General features: G+C 47.5%; 1 protein-coding gene across 4 annotated transcripts in view; it reads right to left on the minus strand.

Moving 5' to 3' along the window:
- Window positions 1-5,530: 5,530 nt before the first annotated feature.
- The window catches only part of LOC144144473 (lipase member K-like), a 48,263-nt gene continuing 32,907 nt past the window's right edge, over window positions 5,531-20,886 (minus strand). For all 4 annotated transcript variants that reach the window (XM_077675931.1, XM_077675930.1, XM_077675929.1 and 1 more), the window contains 3 exons: window positions 19,335-19,403; window positions 10,713-10,850; window positions 5,531-5,710 (listed from right to left, as the gene is read on the minus strand). In XM_077675931.1, coding sequence (XP_077532057.1) covers window positions 5,597-5,710; window positions 10,713-10,850; window positions 19,335-19,403 — 321 coding nt within the window. In that variant the 3' untranslated portion in view covers window positions 5,531-5,596. The remainder of the gene's footprint in view (window positions 5,711-10,712; window positions 10,851-19,334; window positions 19,404-20,886) is intronic.

Consider the following 20,886-nt stretch of genomic DNA (forward strand, 5'->3'; position numbering starts at 1 on the left):
CGATTGGCGGTAGGGGTGCAAGGTCCCGAAGCTTCAGTAGATCGGTGAACTCGGGAAGGCCCGTGATAGTCCGAAGGATGCGTCGGTGGATAACTTGCAATGTATTTTCAGCTGTTTTTGACAGCGTTACAACTGTACCCCAGTAGGTGATTTTTACCAATTGCAATAGATCTCAAAAGGATAGTGCAGGCTGTCTGTCGTGGTCCGCCGAACTTGTTTGAAACGCGTTTGATTGCGTGTAGGACCACGGGCCATTGCTTTTTGAGTTCCATGATCCAATGGTGGCCCGTGTTGGTGCTGTGTATAGGAATACCGAGAATTCTGACATGTCCATGCTTAGCCTTAATTTCATGTTGCCCCAGTGTTAACATGATTGCCTCCCCTGCCAGGAGGGCGCTCCGCTTTCCCTTGACACAGATGAGTTCCGTTTTCTTCGGCGCTAAGGTGAGTCCTAGTTTTGGAATAGTTTCCTCAAGTGCGATTAGCGCAGCCTGGAGCTCGGTGGCCATATCTTCAATATTCCCACTGTAGTCCCGTCCCTCTGTTCAAATGGTGATGTCATCCGCATAAATGCTGTAGCGGGCACAAGTATTGGTTTCAAGTTCTTGGGCCACAGTAAGCATGGCTACATTAAAGAGCAGGGGACCCAAAATCGAGCCCTGAGGGACACCGCGATCTAGATAATATGTCATAGGCTGGACACTGCTGGTGTTCCGAAGTCGAGTTGATCGGGCCTCCAGGAATCTGGCAAACCAATCGAGAGCACGCTGACTTGGGTAAATCCTGGCCAGATCAGACAGAATGTGTTCTTGCTTGACATTGTCGAACGCTTTCTTTATGTTGACTGCCAGGATGTAGTCTGGTGGTCCCTTTCTTGAGTTTCGGTTCAGGACCCCCCGAAGCAGCCACAGGTTATTATGAGTTCCAATGTTGGGTCCGAACCCGGCCTGAGACGGCTGTAAGCCTGGATTGCAATATTCGGTGTAGTGGGTTATCCTGGTGTGTATCATTCTTTCCACGAGTTTGCATGTGGTTGGTGTCAGCGATATGGGGCGAAGATTGGTGACTTTTGTCAGGTTCTCTCCCGGTTTAGGTATCGGATTAATAATTTAAATGCGCATCTGGTCCGGAACTGTTCCCATGGTTCACTGCTCGTTTATGATTTTCAGAAGAGCTGTCTCAGTCTCTTCGGTTAAGTTTCGCAACGTCTTCGAAGTGATACCGTCATGTCCCGGTGCTGAGTAACTTCTGCCATGCTTAAGGGCGGCATGAAATTCTCCGAGCGTAAAGGGGGCGTCTAATTCTCCGTTTGTAGACTCGGGCTTGGGTGTTTTGATGGGAGCAGGTGGCGTGAGGCTGGCGTGAGGAAAAAAAGATTTAAGGATTTCCTCTTCGAGCGCGTCGGTATCTTGGCGAAGAGTAAGAGTTTCTAGCGGAGAAGGACCTGTGCCTCTGTTGAGCATTTTGCGATGATTGCCCACAACTGCTTCATTCCTTTAGCTTTGCCGAGCCGCTCACAGGTAGAGACCCATTGAGCTCTGTTGAGTTCTTCCCCGTGTTGCTTGTTGAGCTTGTAGGTGTCTCTGATCTGACGGAGTGTTTGATACCTTTTACCGTTGGTCTTGTACTGATGTGCGAGCTTATTAGCTTTCTTCCACAGTGCTACCATCCGAGAATCGGCGAGTCCCTTGTCTTCTTCGCCAACTGTTTCTTCCGGTGCAGAGCTCAGATTGCTTCGCATAAGCTGAAAGAACTTTTCAATGGTGTCGAATTGAGCTCCTATGCCATCTCGGAAGTGAGACCAGTTTACGGCTCGGATGGTTTCACGCTGTTTGCGATAATTTTTTTATGGACAGTAACAGTAATGAGATAGTAATCACTGCCCCATGTTGAAGAATGCGTCTCCTAATGCTTGAGTGCTTTCAGGGAGGAAATGGTCAAGTCAGGCGCAGTGTCGGCTTGTTTCGCATGGAGCCCTGCTCGGGTGTGTAGTCCGTTTGTGTTGCAGATATTAAGCAGTAATAGCTCCAGTTGATCATCCAGGAGGCGTCCTCTCGAATCAATGGTGGCATATCCCCAGATACGATGCTTGGCGTTGAGGTCTCCGCCTATGATGATCTGGGTGCCACTGGCTTCGTGCACTAATTTTGGTATCCAGCTGTACTCGTCCGGCAATGTGGTGCCGCTATTCGGTCGGTAGGATACAGAGGCAAGCACCAGCGAGTGCTGTCTGCTTTTGCCGGGGAGCCCAAGCTTGACTGCCAGAATCTGTCTGTATTGATTGCTTTCCTGTGAAGTCTACATGAGAATTGCAGTGCATGACTTGTGACTAATACTGCTGCCTGGCCTTTCTGTGAGGAAACAGGGTCTATGCGCCTTTTGGAGTCGTGGGTGATAGTTGGGTGCATGAATGTGTGATAATTTTGCGCACGAAACTTTGCCTCTAGTTTTCTGTAGAAGAATAATGAGGGGTTTGTATTGGTCTACATGATATCTTAAAGGGACAGACAACCGATTTTTGTCGAGTATATATTCTCTATCCCAAATGAAAGGGCATCACTTAAAGCACCTTGACGAGAAACGGTTTTGCTGATAACGCTCTAGAACTTTTTCAATCGAGTTTTCTTATCTACGAGCCGTATGTGTCCCTCCCAAAACTAATGCTGGCAACCATGATATAGAGTAGCTAGGCAACATACTTCTGTCTGTATGCGAAATAAAAAACGATATTTAAAAACTTGTTCCCAGCTGAAAAAGTGTGAATCGCAGGCTTTCCTTTTCCTTTATGTGTTTTTTTTATGCTAGGGTCTATTTTGCACGAATGCGCCATCTGTTGGGGTAGACGATAGGTAGAATCTGGCTTCACGTTGTGGAGGCGGGAAGTTCGATTCTCCCCGGGCGGGACTTTTTTTTTTTTTTTTTCAGCTGCCGTTGGCGTATTTGGAGACTGAAATCAAATATTTTGGCAGAACAAACGCCCCTGACTCAGACAGAATCGTCAAAGCTCCTTCGCTGGGTCTGTTTACTGAACGCTGCCGTTGATTCTGGGCATGTGGCTCAGTTAGCCACACTGAGAGCAACCCAGCGGCGGCGGGCGGCGTGTCTTTAGAATTTTCAAAGTAATGTTTAGAAATACTTATACTATATAAGCTTGTGCAAATACTTGTGTTGAAAGGTTTTCAATACGTAAATAAACGTTTGAGCAGTTACAGTAGCTGCTAGGTTTGCAGGTCACGTGACAGGGACACATATTGAAGTGTCAAGTTTAGGCACTACGAACCGCCACCCTTCCGATTTCAAGAAGTTTGCTTCCAAATTAAAATTATTTCCGCCAGTTTGTTTAAAAATTGCTTCTTGTTACCGGGCTATATAAAACGCTGGCTTTCATATGAGCTAGAGAACATATACGCGACAAAAATCGGTTGTCTGTCCCTTTAATGCCTGAAAATGTTTAGAGATGCTCCTACAGTTCCACTGTATGCATATATTTGTTGGAATTTTCATGATTAGTCTCTGCTGCGATGACGGGCGCGGCGGTAGTTTCTCTTGCATTCGTCTAGGTTAGCTTTCAATTGGGCTAGCTCCCGTTCGTTGGTTTCTTTGTGCTCCTTAAGTAATTCGTCCTGTTTTTCTAAGGCCCGTTCTATTGCCTCTATATATACGGGAGTTCATTTTCTCGAGCAACTTCGTGGTTGTATCCAGTGGCAAGTCCATTGAAACAGGGTTCTGTTGTTCAAGATGGAGAGGTGAGTTTTGTGGCTCTTCTTGAATCTTGGGTAACTGCGTCTTGGGAGCCTAGGTTTTGGGTTCCGGCGCTACCTGCGATAGCCCACTTGGTTGCGACGTAGCGTTACATTTCTAGGGGCGTTCGAGGGAGGTTAAAAGAGGTTTCTTGGGGGGAGGTAATCCAGCTGAAGTTCTAGCCTTTGCGATTGGCACTGGGTTGATTGCTGGCTGCTCACTGTGCCCTTGAGAGGCCTGCATCCAAGACATGATCTGTTTTTGCATTGCTTCAAATTTCTGCTGAATGAAGCTTTCCATTTGTTGTTGGAGCTTGCTAAGGGCATCTGCCGGGACAACCTGGGCTTGCTCGATACACGTGGCCCTAGCCTCAGTCTTGCTGTTGTTTACAGCCGTGTTCAAGGCCGTTACCTGGGAATATGACTTGAGGGGGGTTCCTGCATTCTTTGCTAACGCTGACGCCAGCTCTCTGGACTCAGCTTTAGCGAGAGTGTTTTTTTTCTGGGTGCTTAGAAAATTTCGGCTTTCCAGTCTCTGGTTGGGGAGGTGGAATCCAGCGAAATGTGACCTGCTGCCTGGCAGACTACGCAGAATGGGGTCGCTTCACATTGCTCATCTTCCTCGTGCATGCGACCGCAGTGACCACAAACAACCCTTGAAGGGCAGAATTTGGCCATGTGACCGAGTGCGCGACATCGTAAGCATGCCAGGGCCCTAGGCCGATGCTAATACACAGGGAAAATTTCATAGTTCAAGGAAAGTCTCTTTGGGGGGCCGTGGCGTATCGAAGGTTATTAGAAGCATGCGTGACTTTTCCATGATTCGAAAAACCGGAATGTTAGCTGATTCACAGCGAATGTGATTAGCAATGTATGCCTCGGTGTGCTCCGGCCTAATCTTCACGACTCCTTTGCTAGTGACCTCAGTAGTCTGGGTTGCGTCCACAATCTTAACAAGAATCCTGCGCGCCTCACCTGCCGATGCCGGTGGGCACAGTGAGTCCTCGCTGGGCTAATAAATTTTCCAAGTGTTGTTGATCCCTAATGGAAAGCTGAACTGCCTTGGCTTTAGCGATGTACCTAAATGCTGAGTGTTCAGCTGCAACACTGTTGGGAGCAGTGTGTTAGATGAGGCGAGTGATAACTGCCTTGGGGATTGCTTGAACGGACATTTGGTTGAGCGGCCTGACGAGCGCGAGAAAGTGAGGCCTACTCACCCGTTCCGCTCGCAGTTCGCCCTGAAGTTTCGTAGTGTATCTTCGGTACGGGACGGTGTTCCACTCTGATGGGTCCTTTTCTTCGTCTTCCATGCTGTCCTCTGTGCTCCTCATCGTGAATGGCGCCGTCGGGGGCGCGAAGCCGGCCGCCCCCACATGTGTGTTGAAAGCTATGTTGATATCCCGATGGTCCACGCTGGTTTCACTCGGTTGAGAAGCCGTGCCTGCTGCTTTGGAGAGCTCGAAAGACTGATGTAGGGCCGCGGAGGGTGAAGGGGCGCTTATCGCGTTCATAGTTGCACTGCGCCTAGGCCTATCACCGGCCGGCGCGGCCGTACACCAGCTAAGCCTAGGCGTGGCTTGAATTCGCCCGCCGACGTGAAGCGAACGTTCTTCCAAAAAATGCGGCGAATGGTCCTAAAAGAACACTGTACACTCACTTCGGTTGTGTTCACGGTCCTCTGCAGCAAAAATCGCGAACACACTGTGAAAAAATTTCACTAAAACAGTGAAAAAATACAGATGCAGAGCGTGTCTGGCGGCCACGGCTGCAGGTGGCGCCAAAAAATGAAATAAATAATTGCTGTTTATTTCATTTTATGGAGGGGTGGTCCGATGTGATGCTGTGTCCTATTTTGTCTACTCAGGCCCGGTTCCGTAGACGTTCAGCAACCGAAGCAAAGTGGGGTAGACGAAGCGGCTGGCCAGCAGACTCAGTGTGAAGTCTATGTGCGTGAACTGAGGATCGGCCACCTGTAAAAATGAGCAGGGTAGCGAGTCACACAACATATGGCGGGAATATTTAAATTCAAAGACTCCAGAACAGTACCGCCAGTAGCAATATGGCTCTCCAGGACTTTTTGAAGGAGAAGCGCACAGCACCTTTGTGGGACGTCCGTTTAATACTAACACTTTTGTTTACGAAGTAAGCGCGACACCGTATGCCTCCGAGGGTCTTATTGTTTGAGTTATATTTTACGCATTTTCCGTGAGTTTATGCAAAGTAATTGAAGTTCGAGTGGCATGGCAGCAGATAACAGGAATCCTTTTTACCTAAGTAACCTGGCGCATGCAATTTTTTGAAGCTGAGGTCAGCAACAGCGTGAACGGTGGCCAGCATCGTAGCCCGGCAAATTTAATTTGACGTTTCTTATATTATTCGCGAATGCAATAAGTCGCGAACTGTCCAAGTGACTCATTTTGGAATATTTACCTTACCTGCATTGGGTAAATATTTGTATACATAAATGCGTGCGGCTAAGTAGTCCTCTTCACTGAACATTTTGCCCTTATCCTATCTCCTATAATTTCGCCTAAAGTTTGGCGCTTATTTAAATTGTCGCTGTGCCTAAGAAGCTTGAACTAAGAAATCTAAAGTCAAAGAAAAACTTCCATGTTCTTCAGAACGTAGAAAAACTAAGGAAGCGTCTTGTGGAATGTCTGCATGCCGATTTATCGAGACGACTATGTGCGAAATTCAAACGCAGAATTAGCCCATGTGCACCCTTACAGTTTATCTCAACCTTGTCTAATTGAGATATACCGTTTTTCGCTCCTCGTGACTTAAGCTCCGGCATCGCGCGAATCAGAATGAATAAGTCGTCGAATGGGTGTAAAATGTTGCGCCTAACCTTACGTGAGAGCAAACGAGGAAGGGATCGAGCAAGCAAACAAATCGGCTGTCACAACAAGTTCTCCATAGATTCTTCCCATTTTGCGTTGGCCACGAGCATGGCCTAGTGCCATATGGGCGTATGTTGGTGCCGACCTCAGTCACATGGCCCCGCAAATCTACCTGGGAAGGGCTTTATATGCTATTCAAATTTTCGGCAATTCTGCACGCTGTTGTATGGCTAAGGTTTCGAAGTCGCAAGAGCTTGTATCCATTGATGCATTGTTAGATAAAGCGGATATCTAAAGACCATGGTGAGTTATTGGTCAGCCTCTTGAACCTTATAACGGGTCACGAAAATTGTACAGGGAGCTCTGCATAAGGCTCGGTGCTTCGCTGTTCTCCGCACGTCCTCCAACACACGGAATGCCGGCGACACCGCACTGCACTTCTTGTGTGTGTCGGGAAGATGATTGCGATACTCAAGCAGTAAATGGTTGGCGGGGTGCGGCGGGATGAGATGCCGCGGCCACACTAATATTGGATATGAGGCAGCGTGGGTACGGACACACTTCATCCCGCATCCCATTACGTAGACGTAGACGTAGATGCGTTTACTTAGTGCGGAAAAAAAATGTTGGCACGGGTTCGTTGTACGTTCGCGATTTCGTACTCGAAGACGTGATGATTGATTGGACGCACTTTCAGCGAAAGTTGGACGCACTTTTAGCTATCGCGCTTCTCTCAATTTTCTTCAAAATGGGACGGTAAATTTTCCTATCACTGGGGGATGGTTGCTGGAAAGTTAGCTATCAGTGTGCACGGTTGCCGTCGCACAGTGGGGCCCTGGGAATTAAAAAAATTGGCGCCATCCCCCCTTGCGAAAGTGGATGTCCAGCGAAGTTGACGTAAACCACTACACATGCTGATGTCGGAAGGTATGAAATCTTTCTCGTCGTCTCGGCGTGCTTGTCACTTTCGATCGGCTTCTCTGGCGACAAAGCGGACGCATGCGATCGCCCTCGAATGACGTCCACCCCCCTTGTCGCGAGCAGCTGCTAACCAAGTCTTTACCGGGAACACATAGGGAGCCCGATTGTTCACAGGCGCCTTCTGATCTGTCGTGCGGTTTCGATGCTTGTTTTGTGGTTTTTTCACGAATACTGAACCCTATGCTGGATGTTTGATTGAAAAAAAAGATTGCGCTTGGCTTCTCTGGCAGCAAATGCTGGGTCATGCCTAGCCTGACTCATGCGCTCGGTGTCTTGGGTGAGAACTACCGAGTGCTGCGTGGTTTTTTGTTTGCGACGCGAAATTTCCCGGCCAACGAGAGGCTAACAGCTTCGCTGTAAAACGCTGGTGGATGGACTAGCGACCGATGCGTGTGGTGCTGACTAGTCATTATGCTGTGGCGCTCTCTGCTGGCCACACTTTCCGAGGGGACCGGGGACTTGCAAGTGACGTGAGCGAGGTACAATTTCTTTTCTGTAACGTAGTAAATGACGATGCTGGGTTCTTTAAGGAATAAAGTTTATTAGAGCAATCTTGTGCCCTACAATGAACTTACAAACGACCTTTACAGGCGATCGTCGGCGAATCGAATGCCTCAGAATTTGCTGTGCATGCATTTATCTCGGAAGACCCTCAATAATCGAATTAGCATGGCCGACCAAACAAGAACACTCTATGTTAGTGACGACAAGGTGACAACCTTTCCGGATGAAACAAGATTGCCGGGCACGGCATACGGTAGAAGAAGCAAACGGGTGCTCCTCTCGAAACACAGGATAACATAACCTGGCGCAGCTGCGCGCTGGTAACAAAACAAACAAAACGAATACCAAAGCATAGCTTGTGGCGATAGATTAAATGCGAACTATATTCTGGGGCACCATAGCTCCACCGTGTTGTGTTACACATACAGTTCCGTACCATATACACTAGAGAGAAATCTGGCGCTAGCTTCTATGCGGCTCACATCAAAGCCGATTGTGTCGTCATGGGCCGCCATTAGGAAAGGAAATGAATTTTATTTGTCCTGAGTCTTTACAAGGACGGGAGCAGAGCCTATAGGCTTTGCAGCCTGACAAGGGCCTCTGCACCTAACTACATTGGACAAACAGGGCACTTATTAACAATAATGGAATATGATATCGCAGCATTTTACTCGATAACACACACAATAAAAATTCATACAATTACACAGTAGAGCTTACAGAACATATGATTTCACTTAAAAAAAGAGAAAAACGTCACTCATATACTTTTAAAAACTCGTACAATTGCAGAGTAGAACTTCACAACAAACAAAACATAGGCATTCACGTAACAGTTTATCACACAATTCACATTAATCAGTGAAGCATTTTAAGTGCACATACTTTATTATATATATTCAATGTCATGGCATAAAAGGATGGACTTCATTTGGGTTCTAGAATGAATATGACTGGTGTCTATGAAACCATGTAAACGATTTAATAAGGCAGGTGCTTGATACTCGACGTGCTGTTTACCGTAATTGGTCCTCACTGTTGGGGTTTTCCTGTACAGATGGCGCATGTTGTATTTAAAATTTTTATTTTCTGGTGTGTTCTGAAAACTCTGCGGATGATTTTGCTGAACCCATTGTAAAAGCCTAAAATAATATAGTTGTGTTATTTTTAACATCGAGTATTTCTCGAAAAGTGGCTTAGTTTTTAAGTCGCTGATACACCGTGTGCTTTCCTTAGTTTCATCAGTGCCTTGGATTGAAATGTTGTAGGGGCCGTAACTTGAAATACAATGCCACAGAAACGAAAAGATGAATGTGTTATTTTATAATTACAAATAAAACACGCTGCTTTAAGGCTAAAGAAATAAAATATAAAGCGTGTTCTTTTTACTGAGAGCCTGCCATTACGGTTATGGCTACTATACTACTGCAGACCAAGCTGGTAGTTAACAAAAGTGTAAATTTTTGGGAGAAACTCGTTAAAGACGCTGGTTTTGCAAACGTTTCAAATAATAAACTGTTTGAAAAGCTCAGAGAGGTTTTATGGAAGTACCTATGAATGAGCAGCTCGCCTTCGCGGTGTTTTCGTTCGTGCTTTCGTAGCAGATAGTCTGCTTCAACTTTCGCAGCGGCAAAATAGTCGCTCAGTAAAGATGTCCGGGCGCCACTAACATTTTTACTGCTACTGAAAAAAGAACCGGAAAGCCCACACCCCTTACCACAAACTGACGTGTCTACACTGGGTGCTTGTACTTATTTAAATATATACTGATGCTAGCTCACCGGCAGTAGTCCTCCCACTTGCTTATATGAAGCACAGCTGTCCTACCATCACATAATGGAGCGAATGTCGACTTCCCAAGCGGAGCCCGAGAAGCAACGCGTGTTTCGGCCATTTTGGCCGGAGCGGCTACCTTGATGGTATAGCACTGGCTAGTGAAGAAAACAAACCCAAGAAGGCGCTTAAGAATCCGATAGACATGCCAATCCACCAGCTGTAGCCTTTCCGTAAGATCATAACCCCCACGCCGATAAGGACTCCCAGGCTGAGTTTCCTCTCTCGTATGCTTACCAAGCAACTCTATGGTGTTACCACGGCATTGGTTGTAGTTGGCTTGCACCGGCCTGACGGCGCATGCTCAGTACAGAACTCAAAGGCACTGAACTCGGGAAGGAATGTCGCGCAATACCACCGTCTCGGTGATGCGGTATCGTATGCCTGAACAATGGTATTGCTACAGCTTACAAATATCAGAACTCTCTTTAAAACTCATGCATTAGAAACGACTTGAAAGTTGCTTCAAAATATCTTCTTAGTCAACCAGAAAAAACCCCTCGGATATTAGGACTGGAGGTACAATTGGAATGCATCAGCCAGTTTTTTTGCAACAATATAAAACTTGCAAAGGTGTTCTTACACTTTTTGGGTCTGTTTGGGGAGCCGTTGATGGTGCGGCCTGTGTACGATTGACGTTTACTTGGTTAAGTAACCAGTGATTGTTGATTACGATTGTAGCGCGCTTATCAAAAAGGGGCCCATAAAATGTCCGCTATTGCTTGAGATTGATACGCAATAAACGGCTTTAGTTTAATAAATGTGAATTATTGGTAAATATTGGTCACAACCGGAAAGACAAAGTGTCGCTCACCTGGTATGTCATCACAACGTTGGGCAGCGAATACACGAGTTTGCGAACGTCCTTGGTGTCGGACAGCCAGTCGTTGAGGCTGTAGAAGATGGCGGTGGGCGCAGTCACGCGTGACAAATCGTAATTGGGGGGTTGCCACTGTTCCAGGAAAAAAGAGAGGGGGGAGAGATGGTAAGCCAGGTTTTGGTATTTTTAGCATTCATTTGTACCAGGCATACCACATCGAGGTCACTCCCAAACTTAGATGCCATAGTATTTGGTGGCCCTCAATTTCCTGTCTCCGTTTCATTCTACAGCACGTGGTCCCACCCTCTTCCTTCACGTGCACAACAGAAATGAACGCGCAGACAATGTGAACCCCGATACATCGTTACGCATACTTTGTTAAGGACGATAGTCTTTCTTGGGCTACTTGCACTTAAAGATTTCGTTCTGTTTGTCTGTCTGTCTGTCTGTCTGTGACTCGATTCAACCAGTCGGCCAAAGAGAGAGAGAGAGAGAGAGAGAGAGAGAGAGAGAGAGAGAGAGAGGAAAAAAACATCGTTATTTGTGCTTCTATAAAGGTTTCCGTGCAATAGTCTTATATACGCACAGCCAAATCTAAACGTCCGAGTCCGGTTTTAATGTTCATACTCGTCAACGTTGTTGAACAAGAACAAGACGTTACGCAAATATAAGGCAGAAAATCAAGACATGAGCTATATTTGCGGTGTTCCTTTATCAATAATTCACAGATGCTTGGTTCTTGCGCTAGTAAATAAAATACTACATCAACTGCAGAAAACCGTCGCCTGTTGCTGCCCGCGCTACCTGGTGGCACTTAAAAAAATCAAACGGCAGCAGCAACGAAAGGTTCGACTATAGGTTCCACGTTCCACTTGGAACGCTAGTGGAGTAGAGCAACGTGGTTCTATAAACGTTGTAGTAGGGTGCCCCGATTCACGCGCGTATCCGCCGTACGGCAGTTCTGGCATCGAGGTACCCGACTTGGAGCAGTGGAACGCGGTAAATATAAATTCACTTGAGCAAGCCCCTAGAGCATTATCTTGCGAGGAACGAGACGGAAGAGGAGCAGCATAAGAGGTGAGCGGGAAAGAGAAGGGAGGCATTTACTTGCCAAAGGCGCCAGTTGACTATCGTCTTTTGTCGACATTTGGAACGAAAGGAGCAGATACGCGGCCAATTATTTACGTAAGAACGAAGAGCTGTTTAAAACAGCTACGTTTGGTTAGAAGTGATTGCTTCAATTGAAACGTACCGCTGGTTGCGAACACTGCAAACGTCCTAAACACAGGTGAAAATATATCTTGAATACTTTTACGATTAGTTACCACTTTAAGGGGTACTGACACAAAATTTTGAAGGCGAGATAACTTCGGAGATAGATCGGTGTGAACACACATACATCATCTGCACAATATCAGCGGCGAATACAGCCTAGAACATATTTAAAATCAATTTTAAATTGTGCGAAACGCAACCGAGCAGCCAGAGGAGGACCACGCACAATCGACATTGCGTAGATATTTTGTAAATAAACAACATCAAAACACGTCACGAGTTTGTGTTGGCCGCTTCCGCACTGCCGGCGTTTTCCGCCGGCTCACCGCTCCAATCAGAGGTAGGAGCTTCTGCTCTCGAGCAACGAACGACCCGATCGCGGCGGTGGAGGAGTCGTGATTTCGTCGGCTCATCGGGTAGCTGGCCGCGATCTAGGTTCTACAGCGATTCCGGGCACTATATTGCTTTTTTACACTGAACGCGAAAACGCGCCGGGGACACGAAAAGAGTACTGAGCGAGCCGCACGGTCGCTGCGCAGGCGGCGGCCACGACCGCGAAGCGGCGCAAGCCGGCGCAGGTAGCTCGAGCAATGTACGTTACCGCTGCACAAAATTGGACCCAAGCACCAAACATGGAAGCACATATGAGAAAGGAGTTAATGATGCGATGGCAGGTTGCTTTAAAAATCGTCATCTGCACCGCTTACAAGAGCGGCCATAGAATATCCGCCGCAGTGCTAAGCTGAACCCGTCTGCAGGCGGACCTGTAGGCAGACCGGCCGGCTGCTCAGAGAGCGCTGTGTCGACCCATTGTCTCGAGCGTCGCGCGTCGTTCTTTATCCGCGGCAGCAATTTGCACTCGCAAGCGCCTGTGTCACGTCTACGGTCGCTTTTTAATTAAGTGGCTCACGAGATCAATACGTGGGGGCATTCGCAGAAACTGCCGGCGACGCGGATTCGACAGTGCTACGGCAGCTCTGCTCTGTGATATCTGTCCGACGAGTCACGTGGTCAGCTTTATTTATACAAAATCTCACGTTTCGCGGAACCCGCTGAAACCAAAAGTGCTACTGGCCACATTGAAAACACCTCTAAAGAAACAACCGTCGCACGCTGAAGCACATGAGGTTTCCACACGTGATAAGTAAATCATTAGCTACTTATCGAAACAAAAAAACCAAGTGCAAAATTTTTGTCTGAGTGCCCCCTTAAAAGCGCCTAGTTTACGCTAACAGAGTTAAGTCGACCGTAAAATATATTTCTTGCGGGGCTGCGGAACAGAAATATATGATACAAGAAATGCACCGTCCGAACTTACAGTGAAAGACAGCTACAGTGGGAACGGTTTTCCGCAACGTAACTGCACGAAAGACCCCACGAGCAGAGACGTATCAACGTGATACTACCATAACGTTTTCGTTTGCTCCGGAACATGAAAAATTAAAGCCGTTCCACTTAACGTGAAAGTTGTCCCAAGTGGAGAGCAGTGATTCGCCATAATGGGCTGTAGCGCCGTTATCCGCTCACTGCTTTACACCTAATGCAATTCAAATTTCCCGCATCCTCAGTGCTCGCGCGCCGCCTTACTGAAACAGCGCCAGCGGGAGTTCTGTTCTTTTTGTGCTTGCTTTTCCTCCCGCACGCGCGGGCGTTGTACTGCCACTTTTTCTCGCTTACTATAGTAAACACCAACCCAACGAACGTTCCTAACTAAACGAACGCGGGCGCAGCTGGTTAACTACGTATACTTAGCCTCAAATGTACCTGCAGTTTTCTTTGCGCTAAACAACGCGGAGAGAGATGACTTTATTTGATTCCCGAGATGGGTTCTGAAGGGTAGACGACTTGGACGGTCTCCCTCCCTCATCCGTCAGCCAGGATTCCTTGGATCCTCGCGGCGGCTTCGGCCATCTGGACTGCTGTCAGTTGTGCCTTCGGTGTGGAGCTGAGCAGAACAGTCTCCCATTGTTCTGCAGTCTTAATTTTGTAGCTTCTAAGTGTATCTACATCGGATTTGCTATTATAGCCATTCGTATTTTTTTTGAGCTTACGGCAGGACCATATCATGTGGTGTAGGTCGGCTCTGCGGTTGCATAAAGTGCAGAGGTTTGAGTAAAGGTCTGGGTAGCAGCGGTTGAGGGAAACAGGGCTCGGGAAAGTGTTCGTCTGCAACCGTTGCCACGTGACTGCCTCTTTCCTGGAAAGAGTGGGGTGGGCCGGTGGATATTTGCATCTGGATAACCTGTAGTGATTTATTATATTCCTGTATGTGACTAGCCTGTCTTCGTGAGATCTCGTAACGTGTGCTTGTTCTTGGCTTTCCTGCGACGTCTTGTGTGGGGATGATGGTGGTTGTGGTGGCGTCGTAGGCAACACAGCTCGGTTGACCAGAGCTCAAGCGGTTGCGTGGGCCAGTTCATTCCCCTGTAGGCCGCAGTGGGCCGGAGTCCATATCAAAAGAATTGTTCTTTGGTTAGGGGTCTTCTCTAACAACAAGGCTGCTGCAGGGGAGATCCTGCCTTTCGAGAAGTTAAGAATGGCGGACTTCGAGTCGCTTATGATTGTGGTTGCGTGGGTAGAATTTATAGCAAGGGCTATGGCCATTTCCTCTCCCAGAGTGGGATGTTTGGCCGGCGTGGATGCTGACGTCAACGTGACGCCGTCATTGCTGATGACTGCAATTGTCATGGCGTTGAGACTAGAGCCGCCGTTGTAGTAGTCGGCTGCGTCAACGTAGACAATCTCCCGTGGCTCACAATGGGTTCGGAAACGTTTGTCAAGGGCTCGTACTCTAGCTTGTCTTCTTTCCACATTTAACTCTGGATGCATATTCCTTGGTAGTGGCGGGATGCGAAAGTATTTTCGCCATTCGTGTGGGAGGTCAACTTCATTTGGGAGGGAACTTCCACTTCGGATTCCTAGTGACTGCAGAATGTGTCTTCCCGTTTTGCTTTTAGATAGCCGTTCTAATTGGGATGTTTGTTGCGCTTCAATTAGTTCTTCAATCGAGTTACTGATGCCTAGTGCTTCGAAGCGTTCGTTGGGTGTGGTAACAGGTAATCCCATTGCTTGTTTATAAACTTTCTTAATTAAGCCATTAATATTTACTTTCTCGTCATTTTTGAGCTGTAGGAAAGGAATGCTGTAGGTGATTTTACTAATTACGAAGGTGTGTACGAGCCGTATGAGCGTGTCTTCCTTCATATCTCTATTCTTGTTTGCCACTTTGGAGATGAGTCGCATGGTGAGCTGAGTGCTCTTCTCGAGATGAAGGATTGTCTCTTTGTTGTGACCATTCGATTGCAGTCGTAGGCCGAGGATTCTAATGGTGTTGACAACTGGGATCTTTTGGTTGTTGGCGTAGACGCAGATGTCGGGATTCGACGGGTCTCTCTTCCGTCCCCTACTGGTAGGCCGGTAGATGAGCAACTCGGATTTTTGAGGAGAACAGTCCAGTCCTCGTTCTCGAACATAATTTTGCACTACGTCTACTGCTGTTTGTAGGGTGTCTTGAATGTGGCCATCGCTGCCGCCGCCGATCCACAGAGTAATGTCGTCGGCGTACAGACTGTGGTGAAGGCCTTTGATGTTGCTTAATCTCTCAGGCAGGCCTAAGAGTGAGACATTGAAAAGAAATGGGGAGAGCACAGACCCTTGAGGTGTACCCCTACCACCCAGGGCAAAGTCACCCGACTCAAGGTTGCCGACGGAAAGGGAAGCAGTCCTGTTTGTAAGGAACTCTCGGATGTAATTGTATACTCGCTTCCCCGCGGCTATCTTGGCTAGCCCGTCTAGTATCGCTTCGTGTCTGACGCTATCGAAAGCCTTGGTGAGGTCAAGACCTAAGATTGCCCTTGTGTCCAAAGGAGAAAGTTTGTCGCCGTCGATTATTTGATGTTTGATTTGTAGCATAATATCCTGGGTAGAAAGCTTCGCTCTGAACCCTATCATAGTGTGCGGATATAGGTCATTGTCGTCCATGTAGTTGCTGATACGGTTAAGAACGACGTGTTCGAGGAGCTTGCCAATACAAGATGTTAAAGAGATTGGTCTTAAGTTGTCAATGTGAAGCCTTTTCCCAGGTTTAGGTATCATGACTATTTTTGCAGTCTTCCAGATTTTTGGAAGGCTGCCTCTCAACCAGCACTCGTTCATGAATTTAGCTAGCGCAGTGAGGGAAGGCTCGTTCGTCGAGGTTTCTAAGCGTCTTGTTGGATATGCCATCGGGTCCCGGTGTCGACTTCGTCCGCAGCTTTAGAACAACCGCACGGAGTTCCTCGACGGTGATTGGTCGGTCAAATAAGGTGTTCTCTGGTCCGGAGTAGTCCGGGAGCTTTACGGGGGGATTGGAGCCGACGTACTTGTCTTTGATTATTTGTATGAGCTCGGCATTTGTCCCGTTGTGCACGTGGAAAATTCGGTTTGAATTTAATTGCTGCACGGTTTTACCCGACTCAGGATTCATAAGGCATACAGGATGTTCCATGTTTTGGGGAGCCCCATCTGGATGTCCATGCATTCACACGTTTTGTGCCATTGCTGGCGCGAGAGTAGATTAGCGTGTTGTTGAATTTCGCAGTTTAATCTAGCTATTCGTCTTCTCAGGGTGCGGTTGTGTTTTTGCTTCTTAAGCCATTTCTCTAATCCCTGTTTGGCTTCCCACATGTGAAGTAGGCGGGAATCAGCTGTCGCAAAACCCGCCTCCTCTGGTATGGTTTTCGTAGATTTCTCGACGTGCGCCTTCAGCTGTGCTGACCATGTGTCGATGTCGGTTATGTCCGGCATACCACCGTCGTGGTCACACTCAGCAAGTCTCAGGGTTCTGAATTCATCCTATTCGACAACCTTGATTTTGTGCCCTTTGGGTTTAGCTGGGCCAGCACTTATTTGGATAGATATAATGAGGTGGTCGCTCCCCAGATTTTCCCGAGTGTTATTCCAGGCGACCTGAGATGCGTACTTGGTAAAAGCGAGATACGGAGTGGTGTCCATGCTGATGCTGTTGCCGTACCGCGTGGGGTGAGCGGGATCAGTTATGAGAGAGAGTCTGTCTTGCTGAGTGGTTTCCCAGAGTTGTTTGCCCTTGGGTGTGTCTCTGGCGTATCCCCAAGCCGTACACGGGGCGTTAAAATCACCCACTATGAATAGGGGTTGCCTTTTTGCAATGTCTATTGCCTTCCGGAAAAGAGTTGAAAAATTGTGCTTTTTTCGGGGGTTACTGTAGACGTTTAGTACAAAAAGGCTATTTTCCTTTTGTCTCCTTCTCGTGAGAAAAATTTCTATGAGCACGTGCTCAGTCAGTGTGATTCCGATGTCGTGTTGTATTACAGGAACGTTTCTCCTGGTCAGCGTACAGAGTGCGGGTTTGTCCTTGCTCTCATCACCCGCATTTGAATAGAAAGCTTTATAATTGAGTAATTTGGCTAAGCATCCAACTTCCTGCAGTGCAATGACATCAGGCGTTTCAGCGACGGAAAGGTTCGCGATGTGCTGCTGGATGTTGCCTCTCTTGCGACGATATCCCCTGGAGTTCCATTGTCATACGGTGTAGCCCTCAATAATGTTGGTGCTGTTGTCGTTATTCCTATCCATGTCGAGAATTGTGGTTCCTACTGACGCTTTAACTGTTTATGGGCTTTCGACTGATGACGGGCGAGCGTAGGGTTTGTGCGTCGTTATGGGGCCGATACTTGCGCTCGACTGCGCAGGTAGCGATATGTTGGCTACTAGTCCTTCTAGCGCTATAACCCGACTCGATAGACCGTCAATTTGAGTGTTTAGCGTCTGTGTTACGTTCGATGCCATAGCTTCAAATTTACTGCTTAGTTCATTGCTTAATTTCTCGCCAAGGCTCGTGCCAAAAGTTTTAAGGGCATGCTTGAGATTTTCTTCACGAGTGACGAATGTTTATATTAAGCCGCTTGGTTTTAGAAGCCTCTGCGGGACGCCATACGACGGGTATACGCCGCGCTCTACTTGGGTCCATTATGTCGCTGCGCCGCCTGACTCCGGCAGTCGCTTGACATCGAGGGTTACAGCGAGCTACGACGACAAGGCGAGCCCCTAAAGTGTTCTGCACTTAATGAGGTTTAAGATGTGTATATAATATCAAGAAGATATATAATATCTTCTGGGGTTGCGCCATGTTCCCGGAATGTGAATGCGCTGGCGGTGGAGTTGGCGGCCGAGTTCTCGGCTAAGCCCTGGTGAATTGGTGCCCAAATTAGATTTCGGACATTGGGGTCCTTGTTTCGACAAGCTCTCAGGAGTATTGCGTCAGAAGTGGTGGTTATCCAACCCAGCTTGGAATTCCCAAACGGCCATTGCGAGTAGGATAGGATGACTTCAGAAGAATCGTGGGAAGCTTCGAGGGCGTTCTCCACTTCTTTCATGTGCGCTGAGTTAGGGTCCCTGGACGAGAGGTCGTCCACCTACATTCCCTCATGAGTCACCGCGGCCGGGTACCATCCCCCTCGCGGAGGGCCCGCGGCGTGCAATTAAAAGACGCCGTGTGTGTCGCCATAGTGGCGATGCAGGCCATTCGTCCGTAGAGTTCATGTATATAGCTCTCATAGGCTACGCGATACGCAGGAACTCTATTCGCGCGGGCCTCGCGTCTACCGCCATGGTCTCCTCTGTCCATTTTCGCAAGGATGGGTGGTATTCGGATGGCGCCTTTCCGCAGTTCAGGCACTCGTACCCTTCCCTCCGCGTAGTGGTTGTGTTGCACGCGTGTATCCGGTCCAAAAGGCGATGGTCAGGTTCGGTCCGCGCGATTCGCGTGTATTTATTGGTGAGGTGCGCTTCGCGGAGCCCGCGGAATGCGTTCACCATCTCCCACGCGAGGAGTCTCGCATTTGAGGTGGAGATCGGGAGGTCTAGCGCCCTCTTGATCACTCGATCAATATACGGAGGGCGACATCTAGGCAGTCTTTGTGGTGGTTCCGCACGTACAGGTACGGCGTCGAATGACGTATCCGACTCGTAACAAAAGCGTGCGCGAGAAGCGTCGCGTCTTTGTTTCGGAGCAAGCCACCACGGCGGGTGTGTGTATCACTTGATAACAGCAATGTTCTTTAACAAAAAAAAATTCCATACAAGTTTGCTGTTGGCAGGATGCCCGAATCGTATTTTTTTCGATGGGCAATCACTGCATTGAAATCTTGTTATTTCGCTATTTCTATTTCTCGGAGCGAATGAATTATAAACCTGAAATAATAGGTTTGAACAGTGACCGTATGAGTGAACTTTTTCTGCTCACCTCTTGACTTCCCAAGTGAACCCCCAATTCGCTTTTAGCGAGCAGAGTTTATTCTGAAACGGGTATTTTTGGAAACATACCCGTCCGTATCTTCGTCTGTTCCTCAGCGGGCCATAATTAAACTTCTTGAAGCCTTTGCTCATGACCAGCTGATCGAAAAAAAAAACAACAACAAGAAATTAAGGCAACATTATTCCAAAGGCAAAAATATAATGCTCACCCCAAAGTAACAAGAAAGAACCAGAAGAAAACATAGGACAAAGAAAACGAATCATGATCTATGCAAAGTCAGGGTCAATAAGTAATATACGTTGCGAAAATGGATCTTTTTGTGCGATATCTTGTCGCGTTAGTTGAGGCCCCAAATTTCTACAGCAAATGAAAATAATGTCACCGTATACGCAGTTTAAACAGAATTAGAATTGAAATTGTGGGGCTTAACGTGACGAAGCTACACCCGGGCTATGAGGCATTTCGTAGTGAAGGGCTACGGATTAATTTCGACCACCGCAGGATTTTTAACGTGTACCGAAATATCTACACACAGGTATTTTCGCTTTTTGCCTCCTTCTGAAATGTGGCCGCCTTCAACCTGCGCACTTGTGCTTAGCAGCGCAATTCCTTAGCCTCTGGTCCAAGGTTCCTTACCAGGACCTTCGGAACACCATACGAAAGTCCATTACAATGTACTGGCAAACTGAATGGGACAGACAGACTGAAAATAAGTTACACCTAGTGAAACCATACCTATCTGAAAGGAAAAGTTGCAGACACAGTAATTGTTTTTATGAGGTTATTTTATGCCGACTGCGAATAGGTCACACTGTGCTCACACACGGCTTCCTGATCCAAAAAGAACAGAAACCCGTGTGTGACCACTGTGGAGATCCTGTTACTGTACTCCATGTTTTAATAAGCTGCCCACACCTTGAAGCAGCACGCATCAGACATTTCAAAGCATTATACACCTTTTGCATCCCTTTACACCCTGCGCTTTTACTTAGTGATAAACCGTTGGTGGATTTTAGTAACGTTTTCAAATTTTTTGAGGCCACCGGCCTTCTACACCGGTTTTAGCTATGTGCATCTTTGAGTCGTTTTAAAATGTTTTTAATCTTCACAGCACCTTGAATAACATCGTTTAACCATTGCATAACTATTCTACCCTGCGTCTGGCGCATTATAACCGAAAGGTTGCTGTGCCAAAAAACCACAACTTCTCTCTCTCCCCCTTAGCCTCTGAGGCACCGCGGCGGGAGAGAACAGAATTTGCGGGGCTGGCGCAGATGTTGCGGAGACGCTGTGCTGCTGCTGTTTCGATTACGGGTTGCAGAGGCTGCATTTCTTTTGCGTCCAAAGAGGAGAATGCTCACAGGTGCAATAATTCGGAACCCGTCTAATTTAATGGTAGCAGTCCAGCATCCCAGAAGGTGTGAATTAACTAATAGGTATCCGCTGTATGCTTGCATGCCTTATATGAGTAAATGATGCTACAAAAGCGTATTTGACTTCAAAACGCGCCAACAACGCCGGCTACGTCGCAAAAAAGGTAGAATAGAAGGATGGCTACCGCTACCCAAGGTGCTCATAAGCAAGCAGGGCGAACAAGGAGCGTTTACCCGCCATTCCGGC

This window comes from Haemaphysalis longicornis, unplaced genomic scaffold, assembly GCF_048455015.1.
Source record: "Haemaphysalis longicornis isolate Haplotype H1 unplaced genomic scaffold, Haemaphysalis longicornis Haplotype H1 scaffold_7, whole genome shotgun sequence".
Taxonomy (NCBI): domain Eukaryota; kingdom Metazoa; phylum Arthropoda; class Arachnida; order Ixodida; family Ixodidae; genus Haemaphysalis; species Haemaphysalis longicornis.